The 19,386-nt window shown below is 39.8% G+C and overlaps 1 protein-coding gene and 1 long non-coding RNA gene across 4 annotated transcripts; both read left to right on the top strand.

The window, feature by feature from the left end:
* Positions 1 to 9,564: 9,564 nt before the first annotated feature.
* On the top strand, positions 9,565 to 11,168 carry LOC147758462 (uncharacterized). The gene is made up of 2 exons (XR_015327167.1): positions 9,565 to 9,725; positions 10,746 to 11,168. It is a non-coding gene; the product is annotated as an uncharacterized LOC147758462 (long non-coding RNA).
* A 3,349-nt stretch (positions 11,169 to 14,517) lies between these two features.
* Positions 14,518 to 19,012, top strand: LOC111253183 (uncharacterized). Of its 3 annotated transcripts, none has more exons than XM_086988123.1 (4): positions 14,518 to 14,755; positions 16,455 to 16,558; positions 17,275 to 17,408; positions 18,885 to 19,012. In XM_086988123.1, the coding sequence occupies exons 1-4, from the start codon at positions 14,697 to 14,699 to the stop codon at positions 18,915 to 18,917; spliced, it is 330 nt and encodes a 109-aa protein (XP_086844249.1). In that variant the 5' UTR covers positions 14,518 to 14,696; the 3' UTR covers positions 18,918 to 19,012. The 3 variants fall into 3 exon arrangements, with proteins under 3 accessions (XP_086844249.1, XP_086844258.1, XP_086844264.1); XM_086988138.1 differs by lacking the exon at positions 14,518 to 14,755 and adding an exon at positions 14,784 to 16,186; XM_086988132.1 differs by lacking the exon at positions 18,885 to 19,012 and having other exon boundaries at positions 17,275 to 18,000.
* The last annotated feature ends 374 nt before the right edge of the window (positions 19,013 to 19,386 follow it).

Raw genomic sequence — 19,386 nt, 5'->3', positions numbered from 1 at the left:
ATATATTGACCTCCAAGGACAAAACAACGAAAGATTTTATAGTTAGGAATTATAGACATAGACTTAAAGTATCTTAGCCATAAGATGTATAATTACTTTTCAGTGGTAAAATGGTATCTTCTGGGGTTTTGCAACTACCACCAGAACGTTACAGTCAACTAAATGCACCATTTATAAATGAAATATTCGATAGTATTTCGGTCGAAGGACATCTGTGGTTTATTAAACAACAATTTATAAAACAACTTGATGTTAACTTCTCAACCAGGTATATTGTGCTCCCCCATTGTGTATGTGCAGAAGTAACCATACTTCTTTTTTCAAAAGTTCACTTATAAGCTGTATGTTGTGCGGGTCACTGCTGTGTGAACCTGCGTTACTCGGCGCCAATAAACCCAGTTTCCTCATCACCTGTTTCGCCCGGCTTAACTAGCCGCGCAAACGACAGGTACGTACGATTGCTACACAATCCTTAATCAATAGACTTTGCTTCAGCAGTGTTTGTATGAACCATAAAAGTTCACTACGCTGCATTCGATATCTCATCATACCAGCAACCCCCTATGTGTAACTCAAACTATTTTAAGTTTGCTTCCCTGAATGTGTATTGTGTTTTGTTTGGCGAATACGAGCCGGTATCTTGTGATCATGAAGTTTAAAGAAACATATGTATAAAACCACTACGCGTACTGGCTAGACCCGGACAGTTTGAAAAAGGCCTTTCGACGGTATATGTTTGAGCAGCAGGAGATACGCGAAGTTATTCAAGCGAAGAGCGTATTCAACGGTGTTAAAGATTCGTAAAAGGGGCACCTCGATGCCATTTCTAAGCGTATTATATAATGTTCTCACATAAGTCAATAAACCCATATGTATGAGCGAAGTAGTCGTTGTCGCAACTGTAACATATACCAACACTATGGTGTTAGTAGAGTTAGCATTAGGGTTACAAATTTGTTGCCCTTTATTGAAATAATTTGCCTGCTTCCTACTGCATTAGAAAATGCCAAATAAAGAGTTTGATATATATACGATGCTAGCAGTAAGAGGTAGTTCTTCGATCTTGTGTCACATGAGCACGTAAGCGCAGTAGCTGTTTCTTAGGCTTCTTCGACGCAGGCAGGCAGGCAGGCAGGCAGGCAGGCCGGCAGGCCTGAAACGCGGTGCGCTTGCGTCGATGCAGCACGCATGTATACTCGTGTCAATGGCATAGGGTATCTTAGTGTGTGCGTATCTGTGAGTGAGCCGAGACGACAAAACGATTTCCCCTCGCTTGACTCTTCGCTTACCTATTCAATGCAGCTGCCAGCCTGCTATCGTAGAGTCTATGCGTCGGGGTCCATGTAACCGTCGACGCTCCAATCATCGTCAATCAGCATCATGACGGCGTTGTGATGAATAGGCGTTGCTTCCAGGTCGCGAGCTGCGTGCTATCGTCTTCAGACTCTCGTTTCTGAAATTGGTATGAAGCTGTTCGATGCCCATCAAGCAGAACGGTGAATGGTGCTACAAACCTGACCAGCATCTCTAAAGGGACCTGGTGACGGTGACTCAGTACTAATTGACGCTATGTTTATCGTTCCGTTGTGCGATGGAAGACTACTCAGAACGACAATAGCAATATGCTGCTTTCTACTTTTATTGGTAGATCTTGTATTGGTGCACCTATAGATGACAGTAGATATAGCAATGCACCTATGTCTCTGTACGCAAGAAAGCTACATAGTAAAGACAACACTGTGCTGCTTAAAAATCAGTCTATAACTAGAGTTTATGCTTAAAATTATTTGAGGTGTGCAAGCATTTATCGTATCACTAGGCAAATTATTGCATAACTACTTTTCCACAAAGAGCTACATTTTTAGGTTGTTTATACTACTGCAGCAGCTGATCAATTTTTCTTCTTGAACGTGATGTTTCTCTGAATATGTATGTATAACTAGCGTATGTAATATTTGAATATAGTTGTTTACAGACGCACAACGTTCGCGATAGATGTGTACATATATCCATATGTATGGAACATATGGATAAATTGTTCAGTGAAAATTTTACCTATTTACAAAGTAGCCTAGAGGTGTTTTATGAAAATGTTCGATTACAACATTGATAACGAGCAATGTTTTGAGCAAAAGAGGAGCGAAGTTAAAATCGAATCTCTTAGTGAAATTCTCGGTAAGCGAGTAACTTATTTTTAACACAAGGAGAATGGGAAGAAATCGAAAATTTACACGGAGGCAACACTTTCGTAAAATGATTTACGACAGAGCTTTGTCAACCATCTTTCTGTTCGACGATCTCAGGCTGTATCCACTACCACTTAGAGTTATGATTAAGGGCACGTCACTCTAGACGGCTGGCTCCTAATACGAAATAAGCTATCTCTAGAAGAGGATTCGAATTTAGCACCGCACAACGTTTCCCTGAGAAATAGCACGGTCCTCATTGCAGTATCACAGGCACGCACACTTCAGTCTAATCATTGGCTCGCGGCAACGATTCGTTTACACGTAGATACAAAATACGTACAAGATAATTCCCTTTTAAAGATGCCACATGCTGTCTGTTACTGTGTGGACATTTCTATAGCTCGAAACCCAACATTTTTACAATTTATTATGTATGAACATGTGTAGGAACGCACGCATATTGAAACACTTAGTATTTGATCAGCATTGAGTTTAACCATGTGGCCAATAAAAAAAGACATTAGGTATACTACAAGTGGTCGTAAACTGGAGTGATTAAGCTACCGCTTGTCAAGGAACGTCTAGTCTTCATATTAATATAATAGGGAATGCAAAAGTATATGCATAGGCGGCTGAGACCTAGTAGGTTGTGGGTTTCGTTTCGACGGGAGAATATCGATCTGAGACACAGCGTAAGACCCTTTTGGGGGGACGAATCAAACTGACACACATTCAAATCGGTTTTAGTGGCTAAAGTATAAGTATTTATATAAATAAACAAAGATTTAATAGTGCTTTAAAAAGCAAATATCAGAAGAATTTTGCGATATATAGAATTATATACCGACGAGAACCTCGAATAGTAAATGTGTCGATCTTATCGAGTTTTTCTGCACATGGGGAAGAGATGTATAATTTGTTCTACATAAGCTAGGGCGACGGTCAGCCTGAATTGGCACAAAATTTTTCAGCCTTTTTGAAAATTCTGTATAAATAGAGCAATATGGACTTAACCAGTTATCAGTAAAACTGGCGAGGTCAAAATTTTTATTTCAAACAGCTGTAGAGAAATAGTACAGTGAATCTACTCCTAGAAAATAATAACTAGTGGCTATAAAAAAAAAAAAAGAAATATCGTAGGTTACGAATGAATCCAATATGACATATTTTTATAGTTCACAGAAATGCAAAATGTTACAAGTTATATATCCGGAGATTCGGATCTTCAAGGAAAACTCTTCTTTGTAATTGAATATCCCTTCTAGAGTTTCAAGAGCATTGCTTCTAACAAAAAAAAAAAGGCCCTGAAAACTGTCCATCCTGAAAATGCGGCCTCTTTTTATGTGAAGTGGTCTCCTTTAAATGCCAAAGTTAGTAAACGAAGTTCACATATTTGCTAATCCCTGCACCATCGGGTCTTTTTTTGCGTTGAGATAATGTGGATTATTTTTGCGGAATTTTAGCGTACGCGCATAACCCTTTACGTGCGATCCTTGAAGTCAAATGAAGATAGCGTTTTTTTTTTATGCTTGTTTTGAATATGGTAGTAATTCCACTGAATAAATGTACTTCATACGTCCCACTTTGATCGAAAGATTATCAGAAGTTCAGATTTGTTGGGGAAGCTGTGCTTGTCTTACCTACTTGTCTCAAGATCTTTAGTTCTTTCATTTGCTATTTATTTGTGAAGTTTCTTGTAATACATCATATCAATGGCCAGTTTATTCGCTTGCAATGAGTCATGAACAATTTTCTTGGTAATATATTTTGACTGCATGAAGGACTATTCTGCAGATGCTTGAACTTATGCCTGTGATAGTCCATCTGCACTGTGTGACTACCAAGCAAAGACATTTAAATCTTGGATTTGAATCTACGACATGTTTGTTTTGTGTTGGAAGTAGGCCACTTAATGCAACACTAACGTGGTTCCGGGGGTAAAATACCATGCATCAGCTCCTCATAACAACGGCTGTTAGATACCATAGTAAGGCTGACTTTTCGGTCGATTACCTTTTCGGTTTAAGTTTTTTGTGTAATGTAAACACTTCGGTAGCCCTTATGGCAAAAGAAGAAAGTAAAATGAGTTTCGAAGCAGGTGTGCTAAATTTATTTTTATGGGCCTTCTATACCGAAGTGGTGCAATATATTATAGATTTCGCTAGATACCACATGGTAAATTACCAACTATTTAAGGGACCTTTTCACATTTTGTGTGTGGGGCATAAGCGATAGTGTGTTGAATGGTTTTGCTAATCAAGAGATAAAGTGAGTAAGAGCAATGAGATGCCATTATTAATGGGATCTTTAAATATTACGGTCTAAGCTTCTTCTTTTTTGTTGAAGAAGCACATGGTAGATCTTCCAGGATAGCGCTGAACGAGCCGACTGCTGACTTTATTGCCCTCAGACAGAAGCCTTTTTCCAAACACTTAGATTGGCATCCTATGTGTCCGTATCTAGCCGCTGTAACATTTATAGTTGTTTTAACAGTCGTTTCTTTAGACGGGCTAAATTTTTCCCGTAATGACGTGGAATGCCCAAGGGCACCTTTCACCTACGTTCGACGACTGCACTCCCACGGCCAAAATATATAAAGGCTCTATTTTGACTGAAATGAATGGCGTATTATGCCATCGGGGATGCTCATAGCCCGGCTCCGCTTTTTAATATAGCTGTCGAATGGCGGAAGAGCTGAAGAATGGTCGCAACCCAGCATTCTATTTAACAGCGGGCTTTAGCATTCTGACCGGTGTGCAGTGGCAATTTTCTTCAAGCGTGCCTTATTCGTTTCAGGTCTTTTCTTACTAAGGCCTTAACAACCGACCCTAGCGATTTCTATACTGTTTCAGCAGAACACAGAATTTTATTCAAATCACCGAAATTATTGACTCGGCTACTTAACGGCCAATTTACCTTTGAGAACGGCTGTAGTTCTTGTCTATCAACCGCGTACGGAACCTAAACTTAAACGAGCTTTAACGGGCTGTTTGTTTTAACGTAAATTCATCCGCTACACTTAATACCAGATGTATGTGCACAACAAACTCGTTATGGCGAACAATGGTACGTCGTTTTCGGAATCTGAGCGAAGATCCGGACAACCCCCTTCCTTCCTAAATCACGAAGTTTTTTTAAAAGCCCAATCCACAATGTGCCATACCGCAAATGGGCATGCGGCTGCGGACGAAGCAGAAGCAGGTGGCAGCACTGCACAAAGGCAAAGAAAATAGTTGACAGATGCTGTTGTTTTGACCAGGGCGATGAAGACGATATTCGATATAAGCGAACGTACAACGTCACGGATTATTTACGGACACCTCAAAGACACGTCATCTGTTATAAAACTCAGATAGATGCTTTCTGAGGATAATAAAACAAGGAGATGTAAGCAGTTCTGTTTTCTATTCAGTTCTTTAAACAACTGAGCACTAAGTCATCCTCGATTTTTTTCGACAAGATTTTTCTAGTGCCCGATGCAGAAATCCGATGCAGCGGTCCCTGGCTCGCTCACAATACAGTCGATGTGTTTATTCTGAGTGGAAACGAGTTTTTGGCCAGCGTTTATAGTTTGGCTGTAGTATTCAGTGAAAGAGACGTCATGTTACCATAGTTCCTGGAAAAAGGTGCACCCATCATCATTAAAAAAGCTCATCTGATATTCTACAAACTGCTGTGCAACTATAGATAGCTTATGTACCTGAAAAAGAACCACACGTCTTCCAATAATAATAGTGCGCCAGTTTATACCAAACAATTAGCGCAGGGTTGGATGCATGAGAATTCAAGCAATTTCTGGGTTGAACACATACGGCCGCCAATCAGCCTAGATTATGAACCCGTCGGATTACTATGTATGGAGCGCTATTGAGCAAGAGTTGAACAAGTTTAGATAGGGCAATATCGACTCGTTCACTGCTCGTGCTATCATGAAGGCGTTCGCAGAATTTCGAAGGGAGCATTTACATCGAGCCTATCAGCGATTCAGGACCTGATCTAAAGCTGTAATATTTAGTAAGGATGACACTTCTAACGCACGTGGAAAATTCCATTTCAATAGTTGTTTTTAAAAAGATACAGCCTTTGAAACATTGGATAGGTGCCGTATCCTGTAGTACTTCTGTTTAGCATATGGCTTACTAGCTTTATCAATGAACTGCTTGAGTGCTATATGGTAAATCAATATCATACTTCATTTGCATAACTAGCATAAATACACGAAATACATTGTCTGGAAGCTACTGTATATTTAACAAGAACCACTTTATTAGATGCTGGCCCAGTTCATTAACGAATAGGAGCACACAGTTGTCATGCAAGGCATTACGAAAGCTACCTATTGTATAAAAATGAACATTCTAAGGACAATTTTCCACGGAATCCTCAATAGAGACTGCGTACGATTTGCCATATCTATCAAGTATCTAATAGATCTATTTTCTATGTAAATTAATACTGTGAATATTTACTAAGCATGCCGGTATTTTCAAGAGACGATGTTCATTAATTAGCCTTAGGAGGACCGCACTGAAAAACAGCGTATAGCATCAAAACTTGTGAAAATTGTTCGATTTATCGTAAAGAGAAATTCTTCATAGAATCATTTTTATATGCCTGTATGTAAAGTAAATGAAGACGCTTGTACACAAAATGGTGGGCGCTTCAGTAGGTTTAACAAATATGTAATAGAAAGTACCACGCGGGTAGCTGGTCCCAATTTTTTCGTCTAATAGAATTTCTTCCCTGAGCTTAAAAGTTTTTTTAAAATGTACGTGCCTTTGGCCATGTATGTATTAAGGCTCCTCTTTGATTTTCTGATATATTATTGATACTTATTGCTAGTTATATGAACATGTTATTAAACGTGTACCATCAAAGGTGAATATACGTTATGCGTTGTAATGCAGTCAATGGTATCTGCAAAATCAGCAATGGCTGCTTAGCCTATGGTACCGAAATAACGTCTATAATGTCATTTGCGCTTGAGTTACCAGTGGAACGTCTGACTTGGAATTTTCTTCGTAATTTTCCAGTGTGACTAATTAAATCGTATTGGTAAATTTGCCGGGTGTATAAAAAGGTTCTTCTTATCGCTATTTTCTCCAGTTTAGAATAATAGAGAATAGTCTGGAGCATGATATTTGGAGGACTTTAGTACGCAAGAGATCTGCTTGTGAATTATTAAGGGACATGCTCTTGTGTTAAATCCAATTGAAGTTTATCTCGTGCACCCGGTTTTCTTATACGTCAATAAATACGAGCGCCAATTTACATTTGAAACCCGGTTTAAAACGTCATGCCGCTATTATCCGACCGAGAAACCCTCCACAAACGTCAATAGGTAATAGCGTACTTTGTTCGCAATCTGTGTTGATTTTACGTCTACGGGTCATAAATAATAATTATTTTATGTTGGGTTTAGGGGATCTTAACTTGAAGTTTGTCCGTTTATTCCATTTTGTTTTCTCTGAAAAACAAATCCGAGAGAGAGAGAGAGAATACGTAAAAGTACAAGAAATCTCTGGTTACGATTTCCCTAAATGTGCTCAATTGAGCCAAACTGTTAATAGCTCGATCAATCCCGACTGTATTCTTGCTTCGCGGGAAATTCGACTGAAGTTGGTTTTAATAAAGCTGCAGCCTTTAGGGTAATCTTTTTTTTGGGACTACGTTATGCGTGAGCTAAGACGACAGCAAGCTAAGTTCAAGTGTCCGAAAGGCTACAGTTGGGGAGGGTTTCGGTTCAAAATATTGTTCTTTGAATTCTGTTTCTTATCAACATCAAATCTATAAGATTTGAGCTCAGCTCGAGTCAGCGACCAGTGTTCCAGCGCTTTCGCATATTCCAGGCATTCCGATAATGAATTTCCATACATTTCAGTATGAAATTTCATCGGAACGAATCTTCCACTGTATGAAGCAGGATAAGGTAGTGAGACTCGAAGATTCTAAACTAAAAGTTTTCATCGTCGAGTCGAAAATATAAATATAAATAAATAAAAATAAAGTATAAACCTAATTTGATTAAATGTACGCCGCGTTAAATTCGCCAATTTTTTTACATACTCACCCTGTATACGACATGTGGTTTGAGAGACGAATCGAGCCGGACAAAAGAGGACACCTCTAGAAGTGTCTCCCTCCAAATAAGTGTATTCGCCTGTACTTAGTTTGACATAATTAGGCACACATCGGCCAGGTTATGTGAGGATTATGTACGGCGCTGCAATTCGCGCCTGCCTGAAGGTTGGCACTCACCGAGTCTCTTTTACTATACCGTACGCTGTTGAATATCACACACACACACACACACACACACACACACACACACACAGAAAAAGAATAACTAGCCTCGTCGGTTTGCGTATGCTATAATCGTAATTTCATGCATTCGCCAACAAGCTGGCTAGATCAATTAATTTACATAGCCTAATCAGCTTCACCGCCCTTAAGATTGCTACAAAGCACGAACCCTATGAAGATACTACTGTATGTTATACTATGCCAGTAAATTCAATCTTCAATCATGCGATCAAACAACGGATAATTGCGAACCGTTATCAGTGAAAGTATGATAGCATGACAATCGAAGGGAAATGATTTAATGGTCAGAGATTCATGTAGATGTTCTGACGACGTCAATGGCGGACAGCGTACACTGTTTCTTCTTTTTCACAGAACGCAACGTTCATGCACGAAATGTCAGCTATGACGCGCGTTGTTCTTGACTGCTTATGTCGCCGCTGTGGTAGCAGCACAGGTCGACTGTATAGACGACCGCTAACAGCCGTCGTCCTAAGTAGGGGAGCACTTGTTAAAGGCATAAATTAAAATAGAATCAGACCTGGGGCGCTATGTCAGTATATGGTGGACGGCATAGAATAGTACGCACATATTTCGATGGGAGAAATCTGATAATAGCTCACTTACGCATGCGAAGCAAAAATAAAGCGACGCCTCACTCATAGTATCAGCAAACGCTGCGACTGCATCGCTGCATTGCCTTCACTTAGTCCTTCCTTACTCGCTGCTTTCTGTACGCCGCAGGAAACAGTCGCGAAATTTCGCCAATTGCGAGTCTATGCGCATTTGGTCACCGGTTCGTCTGTCGGAAAAGTGGCAAAGGGGCAAAATATTAGCCAGACGCATAGTGTCGAGGCCTCTTATAACTATGACACGCGTTCGTAGCACCCTAAAACGAGTTCGAGCTCAAAGGGCAGGCCATGATAAATAGCGTAAAAAAGGGGAGAAGCAACTGCGTGGGCAACCAGTATTGCATAGATAAACCTATAGACTGAGTGATGACCGCACGAACGGATGTGAATCGTTGTAGAAAAAGAGGAAGGAGGCCATTGGCGGATGCACTCGCTGTAACCCTATATAATCGCCCTTAGGGCAGCCAACTGGTAAATTACACAGTTGCAGAGCATAGTGTTCCAAAGGCTACGGCAGGTGAGCGCCAAGGAAAGGATACAATAATCGCGCTACACAATGGACTTTGACTATTGTGACTTCGACAAAGTCACCGATCCTGAGGTACGTGTGTAAAAAGACCTAGAAGAAAATACTCCATTATGAACCTAATAGTGGACTTTACGTTTATGCTACGAACTTGACTGACTAGTGTCCAAACATGGCGTCCTGCGAACGTCTCACAAATCAACATTATTATCAAGTGGATTAACACCCCTAAGAAATGCTTGCTTCTTACGTTTTCCATAAAGAACATTAGAATAAATCGCTCGATGTCCTATAAGAATCAGTGCTTCTATTAGACAATTTAAGCTAATAGCACTACTGTTGCGGGAATAGCCCCACCTTCCAAACGCTATGAGGAGACTCGTGAAGTAAAACCCTATGAAAGTGCCTATGGGTTTAAGAGCACTACTGGTCGATACGAAAGGAAATTGACGATCAATGGTGCAATGGCTGCCTTTGATGTTTTAGAGATGAAGAGGCAACTACGATGGATAACAATTAGTAATAATAATAGTTAACAGTGATAACAAAATTTACTCGTATTGGAGGAAGAATGGATATATGGTACAGTTTAGGTATCGCTAATGCTTTAATCGGTGGAGGATTTTCTCTATAGTGCGGTGATTTGAAATAACAGTATACCTGTAATGGAAGTGTGTCCTGTGGAGAACCAATCCGTTATTAAGTATACGTATTGGAATATCATATAGAAATTTCAACGGACTAACAACAGTAACACTTGATCCATTTCCAATTGTGCCTGATGATTGCATTTTAGACCTCTTGTAATACAAGTCACTTTGTTTTCTTATTCACGTATGTTGTGTACCACATGTCAATCATGGGGCCTGAACCAGCAACTCCTAGCTTCTTCAAGCAAAAATTTTTGGCCACCCCTAAAAGTACGAATATGTCAATGCAAGCTATCTTTTGCACATCTGCCATTAGTGAAAAGCATCCATTCCGTGAATGTTGTAGCTAATGAACCGCATTAGTAGTTGCTGGACGATTATAGGACGCAAAGTACTAACTAATAAACGTTCCCGAAGTGACCCATGTACATGTTTCATTTGACAGATTCGAAAAGTTGTCCTAGCACACCGCAACAGTCGTTGTCCAGATCCTAGTCTTGCCGTAGACGGGAACCTATTTGCTCGAAGAATGTCTTCGGATTTTCGGGCGGAAGCCGCCCAAGGCTCTGAATGGATGGCCGCATCAGGGAAGGAAGAAGCGAAAAAAAATGACAAAGCGCAGGAAAAGAAATGAAGACATCCACAATAACAGCAAACCCTTCATTAATTAGGGAAATAGGAAAATTATGAGCAACCTTATTATATTTCACTATTCCATGTATAGTGGCCTTTTAGTAACTAATTGGTACGTAAAGCGGTCTCGGGATAGTGTGTCATATACGTATCTTATATCATGTAATGTTGGTTATGCGTATTACTGTCGTATTTCAAATGTATTCTATGTCAATAAATATTATTTACTTTAGAATCTCGTACTCTGTACGTCTAACAGTATGTTACAGATTCAGGGATTAGGGACGATGCCCTTAAAGCCAACCTAGCTTCCCCTATACAGTAAAGCATATGACCATATAGTCACACTTTTAGAGAACTAAATTAAGGATAGATTCATATAGTACACATTTTCAGGCTTTGATCGCATCATTTTTCGTTAAATTAAGAATCGAAGATATATAAAATGGAGGGCGGAGGAACAGGCTATACGCTATCTAACGCGTGTTTGGTATTCGTGTTCGTACACACATATATGTATCCCAATTACGGATGAATAAAATAGGAACCGTTATTAGGTTTTCAAACAGCTCAACGCGGAATTCATTGTCGTTAATGATGGTAAGTTTTCACACAGTAGATACTGTCTATCACCTCTACAGGCTATGGTACTGCTCACATATTATTACAATTACACTTGACCCCCATTCAGGCCGTCCGCAGGGTGGCACGTAAGAATAAACTCTAGACCTTGCCCAAACCAGATGCGCTTTACACAAGGCTATAACTCATTCCCTCGTAACATTCGTTTATAAAGTGCATGTTTCTTGCCAGGCCCGACGCGGGATTCGTTAGTTATGCATAGACTCCTCATATTAATCTGATAAGAGTCCCTTCACATGATTGCGTATGCAAACACGAATAAAAATGAGCAGACGAGTTTTCCGTTCTTCAAAGCATTTTCTTGCGGGGCTCCTAATTTTTCACCCCAGTAAGGTGGGTATATTATTTCGACGACACTGTGATAGAAAGCTAGCATTAGCAACGTTTTTGTGCGTGAATAAACTACGCAAACTTATAACTCCTATAAAAGTTATGAGTGGTGTGATGAGCTCCTGTAAGAGCGTTGACCGCATGTATAAATACATATGTAAGCGCATGATCGATCCTAGTTTGTTAACCGGATCAGAATGGTCATCGTATGTAGTGTACTTGAAAATTTTCTGTGTGCGAAAATTAAAAAAAGCTTCAACATGCTTCAGAAGATCTTAGTGGAAGGCCTTCACGGAGCGTCGATTGAATAAATGCATCATCATAGCGATCGACTGGCACTATGTTGATATTGGCCATCCTCTGTGAAATGTACAGGTTCGCACACTGAGACATGGCGAGCGTTTCTGGTTGGGACGAATGGCAAAAATGAAGATAGTCGTTGTGTTTAAGGGAGAAATACTTGGCAACAGAGAACTGCCGCGAATAAAATCTCCCGCTAACTTTCAAATGTATACAATCGTGGCTATGTCCTTCTACGACAATGGTGGCCGCATAATGGTGGCCATTTACTAGAATGGTCAGGGGCCTACTCAATTTTAAGGTGGGTCAGGTAAAATTTATAAGTTTAACATCCGCTGTGTTGCGCTGCATATTAAGCTACTGGATATATAGTTGTTGTGAACTTTTCAACTTGTTTTGACTAGTGATGGTTATAGATTCAACTCGATTTTGGTATCGTTCTCCACGGAAGTAGTTGAACTTGTCTGAAATAATTTAATTGTTGGATATGCAAAATACAGAATCCAAAAATAGGTTGTTCCTCAATAAATATAAGTGTACTTCTCTAACCAGGACGGTTTAGTAGTTTCATCGTAAAATTTGACCTCACACGGAGTGTGAATCAGTTGAAGGCATCCAAGCAGAAAAATTAGCTTTACCCAATCTTTAATCGAAATGAGAAAAATTAATTTAAAATAAAAACATTTATTTAAACAAAAGGTTACGTTACTTCACCAAAATTGGTCGCTGCAAAAAATTATTATAAGTGTTTGATCTAAACGTCTCAATGAAGATAGATAAGTCTATTGTCGATTTTCCTTATTATTACAAAAAACTGAAAAAACATCCTCCTGTGTAGATTCTATTAATTGTTGGGACTTAGAAATTGCTGAAGGACACCCTTACCTATAAAAATGTTCATCTTTGTTAAGGAACTCAATGTATCAGGATAGTACAGAAATTTTATTTGCATTCTACAAAGCAAACGTTTACATCTTAGCAAAAGGTGTTAAAGAGACACGTTCAGACGTTGAGCAGGTAAGCTAAGAAAAGAAGAGGTTGAAAACTAGGATATATAGGTTATTTACACTATTTAGGTGTAATAAGAACCCATAGTTTCCTTATCGATTAGTTTTAAGGGTTTCCTTATTGACTATTTCTACTAGGCGCCTTTTATAGCTGTATACTTTTTAAAACCAGAAGAAAAATTAAAAAATCGCGGTTCAAAAGCTGTATGTTTTCAAAACAAACTGAAAGCAAATTGCTTTTATCGAGGGTAATGCATCAAGTTAAATTGTGTACCTTGAATGCTATTATTTATTGATCTATTGCTAGTGGATGTTTTTCAGGTCGCAGTTTCATACTTTAAGGGTTGTAGTAAACAGTTTTATCATAAAGCGTAGAGGATAGCGTTACTGTCGAATCGACGGTTCCCTAACTGCTCGGGGCCTATAGACGCTATGGGTAACGGCAAATGTCCAAGGCTCGTTGTATGAGCGCCTACTCGAACTTGCCGATAGACTTCTTTAAGGCGCAACCCTACAGTAGTTTGGATCCGCTGTAGATAATGCAGCCACGCGAAAGTTAAAGGCTAGAACTCGAGTTTGTTTGAACGGTTGCTGCGCGTTTCACCGCCTCACGCAGCAGAAATATATCATGCTCGAGCCCGAAGAAGTGATGAAGACCTTTACAGATTCACATTAAATAAGTTTCGTGCTAGAACGTGTCTCGTAACCCTTTAAGTTTAAGAAGTTCCTAGAATGAGTCAAAGAGTACTGCCATGTCAAGGCTTCGTAAACAATGTCACTGTAGCATGGCCGCATGACTGAAGCGGCCTCTTGAAGTTTGCATGCGACGATGGAAAGCATCCCTGTATCGTTCAATCCGAGTTCTTGGCGAAGTTAGCGACCAATGTGCGAAACATATTAAGTTTCTAAGTGCGCTATGGAGTACGTCAACGCTAAAAGCATCTAGATTCGATGCGTTGGTATAGCACAAGACCATCTCGGATGCCAAGCTCTTGCTGATGCCCGCCATAGAAGCATGTACTTATAAACGGGCCATGAAAGGGAACGCAACGTTATTGCGGATTACGCAAGCCGCGATTACGTCTTACTACTCTGGGAAAACGTATGGACTTATAGGCGTCCAACAAATTGTACAGCACTTTCCTATCGGCTATAGCATATGTTCGCAGATTGGGGAAATAATGGCTCGGTTCAGTTCTCGAAGTCCAAAGCCTAAGGGAACGAACGCGTGGTTTCCGATGTTATTTTCATTCAAGAGAATGGAAGAAGGTTTAGCTAACGAGAGACCAAACGTACGCCGTACGAAAAACAAGCGGCCGTATATTTTATCGAGATCTAAACGGAGACAAGTGCGCCAACACCGTCGGTGACGATGCACAGCCACAAAGAAGGCGGCCAGCCGCTACATCCTGTCGCAAGATCGCAATATTATTGGTACTCTCCGAAGGTCGTAGCCGCTTGGAAGATACTCGAATGGCTGCACCATGGCTAGCACCGACGCTGGCCATTACGATCAGAATGCAAACAATGGACAACTGCTTGCGTAAGTTAATGGTAAATAATCCAATGAATCACGCAGCGCTACTTGGCACCTACAAGGCTAGCGGATAGTAGACTCAACATGCTATTGGCTGACCCCGCTCGCGGTCGCTCGACACGCTAGCGGAGTCAGCCAAAAAAATCGATGAAATTATTGTAAAATTGAACAAGATCCGTATGTGTGGTAGACATGATATCGTTAATGAACAACCACTATTAGACAGCTTTCTCTCAATCTCAGGAAAACGTGCTGTAGAAAGAAAAGCTCGATGTCTGAGTACTACACGAATCGATGCAAAAGGATTTACTTTATCGTATCTCCGTCCGCGAAATTCTACAGAAACGTCACGGAATTAGGCCATTTCTACGGTAGCTATTCGTGGATGATCAAAAGGACAGTATATACAACAATATTGTGCAAATAAATGCTTCACAATTTGTAGCGAAGTTCAATAAAAGTGACCATATGTGTGATCTATGAAATGCCGCCGCCTGGTAAATCGACGACTAATTCAGACATCTACCGTCAACACATAGCAAGAATACAATCAGCCATTGAAAGAGTTGATCGGATGTAACAAGCGGACAAGGCGTCGTCTTCGTTTATGATAACGCCATACCACATATGTCTTTAGCCGCCCGGCGAGAATAAAAAGAAGTTGGGTGGTAAATTTCAACGCATCACCCATATGCCCTGCATCTTGCACCACAAAATTAGTGGTGTCCATTTCGGTTTCTACAGAACTCCCTTCATTGAGTTAATTAGGTCAAATGTAAGAATGTAAAAATTACTTGCCACGACTTTCTACCCAGAAACCACAGTGAATCCATGATAATGGGATTAAGCTGTTACTCGAAAAAAAATGGCAGAAGGTCACCAATCAAAATAATGCATACTTGGTTTAGTGATATTATTTTAAAATATAGCAAAATGTTTGTTTTATTTTAAATATAATTCAATCTATATATATATATATATATATATATAATCCAATAATCCGACATACATATATGTGTGTGAATTCGTGCATTATACATTGCTTAGAAAGCGTCGTGCGCCGAGTGAGTACTTCTCGGCGGAAGTTCCGATGGAATATATTAAAGAATGCCGAAAACACCTGACTAGAAGGCCTCTAGCAAAATTGTTTGTTACCAGTGCAATAGTTTAAAAACCACAAAGGTGATTACACCTCAAGGCTGCAAATAGAAAAACAATTTTACAGTGCTCATAGGAGCGTTTGAACAACGCGTTCATGATCGGCTTAGTATCGTATCATTCGAAGCGCGTGTTATTAAATCCTAAGAAAAACGCTGAAGACAAGGAATGAGCAACGGGTTTTTCAGAAACGCTAGAGGCGATCTGCCAAAAAAAACACTAGCCTGAGGCACATCGACGCAACAAATAAGATATGGATCTTCACCATAAAAGGATTGGGTAAGATCATGATAAGCTGATACTTGCCTATACTGGAATTCGATATTAGGGGCATTCTTTATTACGAGATAAAATTGCCCAAAAAAAATGGTCGATGTCACGAGAGATCTCGAATTCTTTACTTCAAACACCCAAGGACTGACAACGGTGCAGTGTGCTTGTTTGACTATGGTACACGATTTATCGCCGCGTTTTAATGACGGCTTAGATCGAGGAATGTAAGTCATACTGTATGTAGCCTAACGAATCTTGTTATCGATTCTCTCAGGAGAACTCCATCCATCATCACGATGCTGTATATATTAATGCGAATCAAGTATTTACACAGCACCTTCAAAAAGCCCCCGCACCGCTGGCTTCAGTATGCAAACGGTAAGCAAAAGTACATCTTACGTAGTGACTCCAATCATAAATAGCTTTAAAGTTGTGAATTTGACCTCCAAGTAGCCCCAGATATATATGGTGTCCAGCAGTATTTCGTATATATACAAATATATATACATGGAAAAGCCCCGGAAAAGACATAGGGAAATTACGTAACTTCACCGTTCCCAATAACAACTCCCACCATTATATAAACTCTTAATTAATATGCACGTTTATTAAATTATGTGTGTATATTTACATGAAGATAAACGTGCATATTACTTCACCTTACGAGGTTATATGGTAATAGAAATTGTTCCTATGATTACAGTAGGTATATTTTCCTTTACAGGTGGAGCCAAAATTCGAAATTGCTCCACCCTAAAAATATTTAAAGGCTTTTCAGGCAGTTAACTAACCCCCAATCTCTCGCAATCCTCACAAAGTGAACGTACGATAACTGTTAACCAGCTATTTTTGTTCTACGTTCTCAGTTTTATAGATGAACTAATTCGTTTATGAAATACAAGCTTTTTTCTTCCCTTTAAATTTTACTTGACGTAAAAGTATTTTGGCCCACAAATCAGTAAACGATATTTTCAGTGGTCTATTTTACTTCTGTTTTCGAGAGTTCGAGTACATTGCTACACAGGTGAGCGATGCCGTTCTTGAATTATGGAAGGGTTTTCACCAGCTTGATTCGGCTCGTCTTGTTTTAACAGGCACGGTCAACTGGTCGCAACGAATAATCACGAAGAAAATCGCCACATGCGTGGAAGCTCAGATGAACTCTGAAGACAGATCAACAGAAACTCCGCAACCTGGGGAAAAAAGCGAAACCCATCTTTTACTGACTGTAAACATACATTGATTTTCTTGGCAGGACACTAACCTAACCTGCATAGACATTGGTTTAACGTGCTCGGTCAATTGTGAATTTTTGCGGCTAAGCGCTCTCAGGAAAGAAAAATTGGACAAACGTATAACCCTTAAAAAAAATAATGATTTTATATTTCTGTGTAGCATTCATAGCGCTTTTGGTAGCGTAACCATAGCGTGAACACAAATACGGGTGCACCACTAGACGTATGCAGCGACTCAATATGGAGTTCTATCTCTCAAGTAGCTCTTGGAAGACGATGCTGACTATCACGAATGCTGTATTTCGAAATTGTTTTATGCTAACAAACTGTTTACACTGAATAGCCACTCCACTCCATCATTCTTTGATTACACAAGGGCAGAGCCATGTTATATAAGTTTTAGATTCCCTACAATACATCGAAACTCTAAGCGAACCGGCAAGATGCAAGTGTCTCTATTTTTACTCGCTGATCCACTAACACGGACACATCTAAAAGCGTACCGGTAGCCTTCGGAACCTCTGCAAAAAGGGCTCACTTTTTTCTTTTTTTTTCCCTGTCTTCAATAAACTCTGTTAATGCCTCTGGGATAATATGTTCACTTGATTCATCAAAGTCGTCCATATCCCTCTTGCGATTACTCTGCGCTGATTTAAGGTAAGCCGATTTAACAGTCTCTTCGAAATCACCCCATTTGCCAAGGCGAGTATCAATAGCCGAGTTCGTTTTACTTGAGTGTCTTGACGTTTTGTCCTTTTTCATGCTGGGGAGAACCTTCGTTGATCCGCCGCCTCCTTTCACTAAGTTATGCGTTTCTGGTATTGAACGCTCGTCTGCTGGTATCAAAGGCACTCCACTTTTTACCTTGAAAAACGCGCATAATGGGCATGTAATTGTACTGGCATGATGCGGCCTGGAATTGTTGGCCTGTTTTTTATATCTATCTAAGTGAGCAGACCCCCTTCCCTTCAACCAGGCGGCCACACGCCTGGTTGAACGCGTCATTGACGACCAATAGCTTATTTGCTTTGTGAGCTCAATATTTGCTAAAAGCTTCGAAACCAATCGTTATTCTCGAGTCATAGTTTACACTTACTCTCCAGTTCATCTTATATTGGTTACTTATACTAGTAGCCATTTACCTGTATATCGTTTCCATACTTACAACTGTGGGGTTAAGTTATGATTATTTTTTCGCAGTTGCTCGATAACGAGAAATCATCAACACGCTTGAAAACATGCAAACGATACGGACAAAAGTTTCGGCGTATAGAAATATCAACATTGGCACATATCTATATATGATAGTCATAGGGAATATGTTCAGTCACATACAATTTGAAAAATCATAAACTAACTCATTCACAAATTACTAGAAGTTATACGTGGCTACATCGTAAGCTATATCATGTTTTACGTTCACTACTTAAGCACTACGTTAGCCATTACTTTACACGACTGGCTTTCAGCTCTGGAAGAACTATGTTTGTCCTTGGACTTGAACCTACAAGGCCACGTATCCCCACGTTTCGCGGGCAAGGACATCATCCACTACGCTATCAAAGAAATAGTTACACCGGAAGTGGCTGATTTATCCTATTTATTTTTCAACCAAACTAAATTTGTTTGCACCTTAAATGAACCAGGAGCTTAGGATCCTCTGAACTGCGGAATTTTATAAGTTGGAGTTTCTTAGATGGTCAAATTTATTCTGCTGTAATTATGCCTAGACATACGATATTAAATGCTTAACTAGCTAATAATTAAGCCAGCTGATAGCACATACTTGGATATTAAGTTGCCCACGTTTTTGCCCCAGTTGCTGGAATACATTGGATTTTGATCCTACAAGTCAGATCGGTCGTCTCAATTTAATAAAATCTTTTCTGAGACATCTTGGTCTACTTATTGATTAAATTATGGCAGACTTATATGATCTTTCGTCATGGCGGGACACGAAAATGATGTTAA

This window comes from Varroa destructor, unplaced genomic scaffold (genome assembly GCF_002443255.2).
Source record: "Varroa destructor unplaced genomic scaffold, Vdes_3.0 BEIS01000001.1, whole genome shotgun sequence".
Taxonomy (NCBI): domain Eukaryota; kingdom Metazoa; phylum Arthropoda; class Arachnida; order Mesostigmata; family Varroidae; genus Varroa; species Varroa destructor.
Note: the sequence above shows the minus strand (reverse complement) of the source record. Positions and strands in the feature narration are given on the sequence as shown.